The sequence below is a fragment of the Carassius auratus genome, unplaced genomic scaffold (genome assembly GCF_003368295.1).
Source record: "Carassius auratus strain Wakin unplaced genomic scaffold, ASM336829v1 scaf_tig00042958, whole genome shotgun sequence".
Taxonomy (NCBI): Eukaryota; Metazoa; Chordata; class Actinopteri; order Cypriniformes; family Cyprinidae; genus Carassius; species Carassius auratus.
In genome coordinates, this window is record NW_020526749.1 from 52,501 (window position 1) to 64,911 (window position 12,411).

Below are 12,411 nucleotides of genomic sequence, written 5' to 3' on the forward strand. Positions count from 1 at the left end.
TGCGAGGGTCAGCGGAGGTGCGTCCGGCCTGCAACGATCTGGAGACGGGCCAGTGTCCGAGTCACTGGACTGCAGAGGGGACAGAGGCTCCGCTGGGGGGGACAGGGCCGGGAAACAGTCCCAGCTCTCTCCTGAAGCGGCTCGGGAGTGATCCGTGTGTCCCGACTGCGCCTGAGGGAACGGTGTGGAACGGTTGTAAGAAAGTGCAGGGTCCTCAGGTCCATCATATCCATCCTCATAACTACCCAACATCCTCTGGATGCGACTCGACAGCTCGTCATCTTTGATTCTCTGCAAAGTAAATCAGACAAAGGAAGTGTCTTTATGCTCGGTTATTGTGCAGCAGTCACATTGAGGGTTAGCGTCTCAGATGTGATTGATTAGCGCTGGATTCTCCTAAAGCACTGACACAAAACTCATGTGTTTTCACTAACATACACCAACCCATCCTGTTCGACAGGACACTGATATACGATATAAATACAAAGAATGATAGTAGGTTTCGGTGTTCAGCATTTAGGCCGGAGCGATAAAACCTTATCAGTATAATTGACGGCACTTCTGCTCTGTGTATTAAAGATATACTCCACCCCAAAATGAAAATTTTGTCGTTAATCACTTACCCCCCTGTCGTACTAAACCCATAAAAGCTTTGTTTGTATTCAGAACACAATTTAAGATATTTTGAATCTAAACCAGGAGGCTTGAGACTGTCCCACAGACTGCTCAGTGTCAAGGTCCAGGAGAGAATGAAAGATATCGTCAGAATAGTCCATCTGCCATCAGTGGTTCAACTGTAATGTTATGAAGTGGTGAGAAGACTTTTTGTATGCGAAGAAAAACTAAAATAGACTTTATTCAACAATTTGTCTCCTCTGTGTTTCTCCACATCACTCGGTGTACGCTCTTCTGTGTCAGCTGCGCCACAAGGATGCAACACAGAGATGACTGAGGAGAATGGAGAATGGTTTGCAGATCCTCAATACCACTGACAAACAAATCAACTTGTCAAATGTGAATCTCGAAAGCGATAGTGAAACTAAAAAGCAGCCATGCATTCGGGGGGGGGGCAATCCCTAATATGAACTGCATATGAAGAATATAATTTTTTTCTGAAATAATTTGTTTTCTTCATATATCTGACTGCTTGTATTTATTGACAAAATTGTATAAATATGAAGTAAAATTGTAAATTGAGGATGCAGTGCTTCGTCAATGCACTGTGACACACACACGGTCACACACTCACACACATGGTTACACTCGCACATGCGTTCACACTCTCACACACATGGTTACATGGTCACACTCACGGTCACACACACACTCACACACGTGTTCACACTCACACACCCGGACACACTTACACATGGTTACATGGTCACACTCACGGTCACACTCGTGATGACACTCACACACATGGTCACAATCACACACTCATGGTTACATGGTCACACTCTCTCTCACACACACACACACACACACACACGTGGTCACACTCAGACACACGGTCACACTCACAAATGTGGTCACACACACACACACCCGGTCACACTCACACACAGTCACACTCACACACACATGGTTACATGGTCACAGTCACACACAGTCACACTCACACACAGTCACACTCAGTCACACACACACACACAGTCACACTCACAGTCACACTCACACAGTCACACTCACACACAGTCACACTCACACACAGTCACACACACACACAGTCACACACATTCACACATGGTTACATGGTCACACACACACACAGTCACACACATTCACACATGGTTACATGGTCACACACACAGTCACACTCACACACAGTCACACACACACACACATGGTTACATGGTCACACACACAGTCACACTCACACACAGTCACACACACACACAGTCACACACATTCACACATGGTTACATGGTCACACACACAGTCACACACATTCACACATGGTTACATGGTCACACACACAGTCACACTCACACTCAGTCACACTCACACACAGTCACACTCACACACACACGGTTACATGGTCACACACACACGGTTACATGGTCACACACACAGTCACACTCACACACACAGTCACACTCACACACACATGGTTACATGGTCACACACACACAGTCACACACACACACTCGGTCACACACTCAGTCACACACACACACTCGGTCACACTCACACTCACACACACACACACACATGGTTACATGGTCACACTCACACACAGTTACACTCACACTCAGTCACACACAGTCACACTCACACACTCAGTCACACTCACACACACATGGTTACATGGTCACACACACAGTCACACTCACACACAGTCACACTCACATACAGTCACACACACACACACACACACAGTCACACACACACACACTCGGTCATACACACACACACATGGTTACATGGTCACACACACAGTCACACTCACACACAGTCACACACACACACAGTCACACACATTCACACATGGTTACATGGTCACACACACAGTCACACTCACACACAGTCACACACACACACAGTCACACACATTCACACATGGTTACATGGTCACACACACAGTCACACACATTCACACATGGTTACATGGTCACACACACAGTCACACTCACACTCAGTCACACTCACACACAGTCACACTCACACACACACGGTTACATGGTCACACACACAGTCACACTCACACACACAGTCACACTCACACACACATGGTTACATGGTCACACACACACAGTCACACACACACACTCGGTCACACACTCAGTCACACACACACACTCGGTCACACTCACACTCACACACACACACATGGTTACATGGTCACACTCACACACAGTTACACTCACACTCAGTCACACACAGTCACACTCACACACTCAGTCACACTCACACACACATGGTTACATGGTCACACACACAGTCACACTCACACACAGTCACACTCACATACAGTCACACTCACATACAGTCACACACACACACACACACACACAGTCACACACACACACACTCGGTCATACACACACACACATGGTTACATGGTCACACACACAGTCACACTCACACACAGTCACACTCACACACACACACACACACTCGGTCACACACTCGGTCACACTCACACACACACACACACACACACATGGTTACTTGTGTGTCAATTATTCCACTTATTCCAAAGTAACCACGCCTCAAGACATCGATCAGATGATATATTTAAAGGAATCCATCAGGTTTTTGTTCATAAATGGCTATTGTGAGTAGGAATATTTCTCCTTCATCTCATCCAACGCCTCTTATGCAGATTCCAAAATGTCATTTTAAAGCTGGTAATGGAGGCTTGAACTGTTGATAGCATTCTAATGCAGTTATTAATGAAGTTATTAGAAAGAGAGTGAGACGAGAGAGAGAGAGAGAGCGAGACGAGAGAGAGAGAGATTATCTCTGTTATTACAGTTAAAACTGTATAAAACTGTTATTACAGTTTTACTATGCGAAATGATATTGAACTGTAATGCAGTCAGGAGAGCTGCCTGGATCTACGTTCGCCATGCGTTTCCCTTAAAATAATTTCCCACCTCAGACCGTTCATCAGCCAATCAGATTCAAGCATTCAACCCCCGTAGTATAAACACCTTATACGGCTTGTTGAAGAGAGGAGCGATTCCATCATACTGCGTCTCCTCCAGCTGCACCTCCTGACTCCGTCTCTCCTTCTCCATCCGCCGCAACATGTTACGATCCTCCATATGCACACTGCATGGACACACACACACACACACACACACACACACAGAGAGAGAGAGAGATGAGTCAGGGGATGACCAGAAAATACAAACCTAAAATCAACTTGTTTACATTAAAACGCAACATTTACACTCGTGTGCCACACCTGGGGATTGTTTCATAAAACTAGTTTACTAAATAAACCAGTATTTTTTCATTCAGTCTGACTTATTGTTACTTGATTTGGTTTCAGAAAGCAAATTCACCATAGAGCTCAAGTTTATGCTGTAAACTAGCCTGATCCTAACTCTCAGGTGAAGCTGAACACATTGATATCAACACTGCATTCTCACATACAACCATTTCACTTTATTATCAGTCCAAAAATAAAAGTATACAGGAAATGCAATTTAATCATTTTATATATATATTAGGGGTGTAACGGTTCACAAAATTCACGGTTCGGTTCGATACGATACACTGATGTCACGGTTCGGTTCGGTTCGGTTCGATACGTTTTAGATACAGCAAAATGTAAAAACATCTCAACTTTTCAGAATGCCGCAAGCGCACCGCGGGTCATGTGACAAGAACCAACCAATCAGCTTCATCCTTTCCCGTAACAACGTTGAGAGCTCAGCCAAGATGAAGGAACAGCTGATCATAGTTGTATATGGATTGCAATTTTGAAATAAATTCAGTAGCAGAGCTACTGCAAGCGATTTTTAGAGCTGCAAATCCATTTATCCTTCGCTGAAATTTCCGCGTCTCATGGAGAGAGCACGTCATTGTTGCTTAGCAAAGACAGACGCCTCAGGAGAAAGACGCGCTTAGCGTTTTCCATGCGTTTTTAGGCGCTCGCTCACTCAGCACGCGCTGAAGGCTCGTTGCAAAATGTCTAATGCATTTAACAGACCAGAAATATAAGATCTGGTGTTTGGGTTGGATTCCCTGTAAGCTATAGTGTCTAAATGCTGCAGGGATAGTTTGCTGCATGCATGTTTCTCCTTTTTTTCGTCTTTTCCCAGATAGTACTGACGCATATATCCCAGATATTCCCGCTGTTTTTTTTTTTTTTTTTTTTTTTGTAATCCCGCTGGTGTACCCTGTCATGTTGCAGATGCGACATACCGTTGTTTTTTTATCCACCACTCTCTTGCCATCACCATTATAGCTTAAAGGGAATCCAAAGTGCACCCAAACACCAGACCTGTTGGTTATTGGAGGATCTTCTCATTTCTAGTCTGTTAAACGCATTGGCTATTTTGCAACGAGCCTTCAGCGCGTACTGAGTGAGCGAGCGCCTGCTGAGTAGCCTAACATAAACATATAAGATGGTGTTTTTTTCTTCTTCGGGAGTGTCAGGGGCGTTGCCTGTTACGTTGTTTGGGTTATTGGGCTACCTTGTTGAACGCATATCATTATATTTCTTTCTCTCTCTTTTTTTTTTTTTCAAATATAATTAATTACTCCAACGAACCGTTCGGTATACATAATGCGTACCGCGTACCGAACCGAAAGCGTCGTACCGAACGGTTCAATACGAATACGCGTATCGTTACACCCCTAATATATATATATATATATATATATATATAAGGCTACAACCAACTGTAATGTATTGTGCCCAAAATGTAATGAACTTTAAGATATATGAACACAGTTTCTACAGTTGTGCATTCAGTTGATCAGCAGTTTCTAGCCACGCAGCCTTTCTCTCGGGTTTTATGGTTATTAGTAAAACATTAAAACATTACAATATAAAATTGTTTTTTAAAGGTCACGCTTTTTGTGTTTTTTTTTAAGCTTTGATTGTGTTTACAGTGTGCAATATAACATGTGTTCATGTTTCGTGTGTAAAATCACAATTCACACAATTCACCTCTCTTTATACCGTTGTTTTCACTGTCATAAAAACGGGCTGATGACTTCCTTGTTCTATAAAGTCCCTCCTTCAGAAATACGTAACGAGTTCTGATTGGGCCAGCGGTTCCTGTGTTGTGATTCGACAGCAGCGGAGCACGTGCTGCCCTCCTGGAAATGTGATTGGACTAGTTTTGAGAAGCAAGTGGTCAGGAGTTGTTTTAGGCTTAGCGACCCCATTGGAACTCAATTGAGACAAGTGAAGCCCATTTTTAGCGTTTTTTAGCACTTCCGTTTCTGACACGCAGACTCAAACGAAGCTTGATGACGTCAGCGACCTGTCTGACAGATGTAAATCTTCTAGTAGCTGTGCGTGCAAACTGCCATCGTTAATCTTGCAGAGACGGCGAGCTTGAGCGGGGAGTTCTTTGTCGTGAGTGAGCAGGAGTAAGTATTCTGATTAATTATTGTGTATAGTATTTTAAAATGTAATGCCAGTACGCCATATTAAGTTAATTGCCTGCGAGCTTCTCCTCCTGTCTGTACGGTAATGCGACAGAGAGACGAGTGGTTATGACGCAATCGTTAGCCTATTTTTTACAAAAACTGTTTCTACGGGGCCATAATGTAACATAGAAGGTAATGGAGCCCTTTATACATTGTTGTGTATCTTTAGAAATAAATAATGGACAAACAGAGTCTTTAAACGCCTCAGATGTAAAGTTATTCGCTGTAAAAGTGACGCCATAATGAATGGGAGTCCATGGGAATGCTAACGCAAGTGAAGTTCTGCTAAAAGATGGCAGCCCCCACTGTGTCGCTGTGTCCATTTCTTTTCTGGTCTATGGTAGAAACGGGCCTGGCAGCTCGTGCCAGTTCTAGACACGGTGAAAGTTTCCTGATTGTGACGGAAGGCCGTTCACAGAGATTGAGGAAGCTGTCCTCAGCAAAATGTGCTGCACATAGTTTTACATGTGGATTATAATTTTCGGGAACCGAGTTAAACATAAATATTAACCATTAATCTCCAAGTACATCGTCCCTGGGAAGCCCAAACAAAGATGATTGGACTCCGAGATGAAAATAACAGCATTTCAACAACATGTCGAACACAAACACAGCTTTTCCTCTTCTCCGTCAGAGCGCAACAAGACCACGCCCCCTTTTTGTGTATTCATGTGGGCGGAGGTTAGTCAAAAAACTGTTTTAGTGACATCATTACTGCAGGAACTTGAGGGGTGTAGTCCAAACGGGTCGTTTTTTGTAGGTGAACTCTGTTATTTAAAATATCTCACTTGACATTGAACTTTGAGCTTTAGAATTTTACAGAAATTATTTATACTCTAGCAACAACATTACATTTTAACCAATAAGAAGCTTTTGAGCTAATAATTAGGGCTGTATTAGCCAGCTTTATTTTGATTTACAGATACTGTTATGTAAAAAATAAAATTTTATGAAGGATTAAAATTATACGTCACATTTAATGTCCAACAAATATTTTAGCAGAGTGTATATTTTACTAAGAAGTTGTAGTAAAATGGATATATTTGCATTACTTTTTTTTACATTTACATATGAAAAATATAGATGACGTGTCAGTTATGCCCTGAGGAAAACACAACGTCTCAAATGCATTAAACATCACAAATATATTCACTGCTTGGATCGATCTGATCCATGATCCACCTTGACTCACTGAACATGTTTATTAAATTGTTTATGAAACCGCTTGTTTATGAAACCGACTTAAATCACGATTTCCTTAGCGTTTTTTATGGAACAGCCCCCTGATCTGAGTGTGTGATCATGATGAAGGGAAATAAAAGCACAAAGAGGCTCTTATGTTCTGAAGGGTGTGTTCTGCGTGTCTCAGGTGTGTGTCCAGAGGGGAAAGTGTGTAAGGAACATCTGCTCTCAGTTAAGACTCTCGCTCACACACACACACACACACACACACACACACACACACACATCTGTGCAAATCACCTGCTCATCATGTCTGTCATGTAACAATTATTAGCACTATTGTAGCTATTTATGCTGAAAAAAAAAATGAATAGAAAAATAGAAAAGATTATAAGAAAAAAAATCTGATACACACACAGTTTAGTCTCTGTATTAATGCTCATGTATTAATAACTACATTCAATCCATAATAACCCATAATTCATATTTCAAGGTTCTTCCTCACCTTCACTCGCCCATGATATAAACCAGAATCATACAATATAAACAGACATACTGTGTTTGTGTTGATGAGACTCACAGCAGATACAGTCACACTCATCTCACACTAAAGTGATTATCAGCATTCACTGAAGGTCAGAGGTCACCACAGCAGTGACCAACACAAACACACAAACACCTGCAGTGACTGGACGCATATTAGACGTGTGTTTTCTGTTCTCTGTGAGTGTGTGTGTGTGTCAGATTCAGATGAATGAATGTGTTTTTCCGGCCTAAAACTAATTGAAACATTCACACACTGATATAATGATCTTACATCGCGCGCGCACACACACACACACACACACTAATAATAAGTTTGACAACAATCATTAATTAATTTAAATCATATCATATGACTCAAGAAAACACTCGCGTCTTTACGTTAGTATTTACACATGACGTCACTGTACTTTTATTTAGTTTATAATATTCATGTAATCATTTTTGATTCAGTCAGTTCAATTCTAAAACTTTCAATCGGTTTTATGAGTTATATTAGTCGGTGTCTCGTGTGTCAGTGCGGAAGTGGTGTGTGTTTACAGACTTTAAGTGGTTACTTGTGTTTTATTTCCTCATTTAGAGATGTTTTTCCAGAGTGTTCTTACCTGCTCCTTCCGCTCATTCTCGGTCTGCACTGTCCGCGGTGTGGCGTCGGCTGTCGGTCGCTCATGACGACACAATCCGCCGATTTATCACATTTCTTCAAATCTAGAAAATCAACGCTGATTTCCAGAAATCACAGTTCGACTGAAGCGAGCTCTCGAGCAGAACGGAGCTCCGCGGACGCGTCCACTCCTGAGGCGGTGACCCGGTGCTACAAGCTTCAGATCAGTGGGTCAAACACACACGATCTAAATCTATATTGAACAACAGGTTCTGTTTGCTCACGAGTTTATTAAGAATTTTAACAATTAAAGATTAATTCATATAATTATTCGTCAGGATATCATGAGGAAAAGCGGACACCCCCGCGCAGTATTATATGGTTCCGGCTCAACACTCCTTTTATGGGCATGTTCTTTCAGGAGCGCGCACGTCAACAATTACATCATCACGTTAGAGCAGTAATACTTTTTTTTAAGTAAATAGTAAAACAGAGATATTGTAAAAATACAGACACTGTTAGTAAACGCTTACAGTTTTATGTAAAATGAAGGTTAAATAGCTAAATGAAACTGAATTTGATTGTCATTTTTAATTTTGTTTTTAACTGCCATGTAATTCAGTTGAAATAGTTATAGTCTGTTTTGTTTGCACAGTCAAGACTAATTGATAATGATAATGTAGCTCGGATTGCACTTTTAATTGTTTTCAAAATAGTTCCCTCTCGATAATACACTTTATTTTTCTCAGATTTCTGAAACTCTTAGACTGCACGGCCATTGGTTCATGGAATTCTATAGAAACCTTATGCCTCATCCGGCTAGGCTGCTTCAGCACTGCACTCCATGGTGGTGCTCCAAGTGTACCAGGCACAGCTCCTCCGCACCATAGATGAAGTGGGGCAAACCCTGTCCACATTTAAGGACACGCTACTAAGACCACCACCCAGGCTATCGGGCATTCGAGGCCAGCTTGGTGGTGCTGGAACACCATCTGTGGCTGAATCGGACAGAGATCAAGGGCGTGGATAAAACCGTCTTCCTCGACTCGCCTTTCTCCCCCGTTGGTCTCTTCATCCCCACTATGGATGGGTTTGCTGAACGCTTCACTGCTGCACAAAAGTCGTCCCAGACTATGCAATGCTTTTTTCCCAAGTGCTTGTCTTCATCAAGTAAAGTAAAAAAAAATTGTATGCATTTAGCAGATGTCAAGCGGTCAAGTCACCTTTATTTATATAGCACTTTAAACAATAAGATTTAGTCAAAGCCACTTAACAACATTAATTAGAAAAACAGTGTGTCAATTGTGCAAAATGACAGTTTTAAAAAAAATAATTCAGCTTAAATAGTATCTGTGCAATCAAGTCAATGATATCGCTGTAGATGAAGTGACCCCAACTAAGCAAGCCAGAGGCGACAGTGGCAAGGAACCGAAACTCCATCGGTGACAGAATGGAGAAAAAAACCTTGGGAGAAACCAGGCTCAGTTGGGGTCAGTTCTCCTCTGACCAGACGAAACCAGTAGTTCAATTCCAGACTGCAGCAAAGTCAGATTGTGCAGAAGAATCATCTGTTTCCTGTGGTCTTGTCCTGGTGCTCCTCTGAGACAAGGTCTTTACAGGGGATCTGTATCTGGGCTCTAGTTGTCCTGGTCTCCGCTGTCTTTCAGGGATGTAGAGGTCCTTTCTAGGTGCTGATCCACCATCTGGTCTGGATACGTACTGGATCCGGGTGACTGCAGTGACCCTCTGATCTGGACACAGACTGGATCTGGTGGCTACGATGACCTCGGAACAAGAGAGAAACAGACTAATATTAGCGTAGATGCCATTCTTCTAATGATGTAGCAAGTACATAGGGTGTTATGGGAAGTGTTTCCAGTTCGGGTTTACCTAATTAATGTTAACCTAATCATCTGTTTCCTGTGGTTTTAGATGGATCTTATAATCCTTTGTTAATAGAAGGATCTTAGTAAACATCTAAGATTCAAATTCTTAAATGCTTTTTAAATGTTTTTTAGTTATGGGACATCAGTTTGCACCAATTCTGTGGAATAACCCATAAAAGAAATCACACTTAGGGTTACACTGTTCTGAATATCAAGTATGAAACTGAATAAATCTACAGCGCAGAATGAATCTGATGATTGTGTGCTCAGTTCTGTTTGTACTTTCTGAGTGTACTGGACTAAACAAATGTGAAATGTGAGTGTGAGAGAGAGTTGAATTTTCAATAATTGTTGTGATTTACTGTTGTTCATGCTATTGATTCGTTTGTTTGACAGATTTAATATCTACCTCAGTGATTTAAATTTAATATCAAAATAATCATATTAATATGAATTCACAGTAGACAGAGATTAGCATCCAGATTTTTATTAACAAAATATATATACATATGTATGCTGTTAAATAAACAGGACTACATGCTAATGATTTGATCAGTTCACTATTTAGAAAATGCTTAGTAAAACAGAAAGGCTACAAAGGCAAATTAAAATGAAATGTATGCTTCAAATTGAAAGCATATTAAACTGGAAATTCACATATTACTGAAACGTTCATTCAAACGAATTGAAATTGAAATGCAACATCCTAAATGTCATACCTCTAGCCTCTAAGAGTTTATCTGAATCTATATCTTTACCATTATGCTTTATAATGTTTATAGATTCATTCAGGAGTTGGTTAAACTTGTTTTATTCCTTATCAGGACCAGAAATGGTGGGCATTGTAAGCGGTTTCCCATGATGCCTGTGATCCGGACACAGAGCGGCAGGTGTGTCAGGTGTGTCAGGTGTGTCAGGTGCGGCGTGACGTCGAAGCGAAGGCCACAGTCGTCAGGAATGATGGACGGAGAGTCGTGGGACTGAACGGAGATCAGGTGAGTCGGAGAGTTGGTTTGAATTTGAATCGATTCTGTGTTCGGAACAGATTCAATGACTGATAGTAAAACAAAAACTTCATCCCATGTGCTGCATCTTCTGTGAATAAACCAGCAGAAGTCCCCCAACTCTCCTGCAGGAGCCGACAAAGATAAGAACGTGAATAAATCAATCTTCCACAGCAGCATGTTTATGCTCAGTAATGCTATACTTCATGCTGTAACTTGAGGCAATACTAGTAGACTCTCTCTCTCTCTCTCTCTCTCTCTCTCTCTCTCTCTCTCTCTCTCTATATATATATATATATAAGTATATATTACTGATGCTCACTGAGGTCACAATTACTGAACTAAAATACCATATAATTTGCTTATAGTGTATAAACTGTACAATATTTTTGCTCCTTTAACACACGTAACACACACCGAGAGGAAGCGGCTCTTACCGGGCTGCGAGTCTTTAAAGCGGACCGTGAGTTTCTGCTGTCTGTCTGCGATCTGTCTGTAAGAGAGCGCTGTACAGCTCAACACACACTCAGACGGCATCTCAGCGTCCCTGGACATTTCAGTTACAATCTCGTCCTTGTCCAAACACTCCCAGCTGTTCTCCTGAGCAAACTCACAGAATATGAGAGAAAGCAGCAGTCCCCAGCGCAGCCAGGAGGATCCCACACAGGCCATGATGTTTCAGGAGGGGACGAGTTGTTCCTGTTTGCTTGTCTTCTCTCTCGAGTGTTGAAGGTCAGACGGCCGCAGGTCTGTGGAGTCTGTCTGAAGCCAGGAGGAACAGAGAGCTGTCGAGCCTCTGCACTCTTTACTGATTGCGCAACAGCCACACACACACACACCACATACAGACCACACACACCACACACCACACACACACACACACACACACGCACACACACACACACACACACAACATACCACACACACACACACACCACATACAGACCACACACACACACCACACACACACACACACACACACACACACACACACAACACACCACATACAGACCACACACACACACACACACACCACACACACACCACACACACCACACACCACACACACACACAC

General features: G+C 42.1%; 1 protein-coding gene across 1 annotated transcript in view; it reads right to left on the reverse strand.

Moving 5' to 3' along the window:
- LOC113086212 (AF4/FMR2 family member 3) overlaps positions 1 to 8,644 on the reverse strand; it is a 16,612-nt gene extending 7,968 nt beyond the window's left edge. Inside the window, exons 1-3 of the mRNA XM_026255361.1 lie at positions 8,448 to 8,644; positions 3,657 to 3,777; positions 1 to 291 (exon numbers count right to left, since the gene is read on the reverse strand). The exon at positions 1 to 291 is cut by the window's left edge and continues 189 nt beyond it. Of these exons, the coding sequence (XP_026111146.1) occupies positions 1 to 291; positions 3,657 to 3,777; positions 8,448 to 8,512 (477 nt within the window). The 5' untranslated portion in view covers positions 8,513 to 8,644. The remainder of the gene's footprint in view (positions 292 to 3,656; positions 3,778 to 8,447) is intronic.
- Positions 8,645 to 12,411: the final 3,767 nt, after the last annotated feature.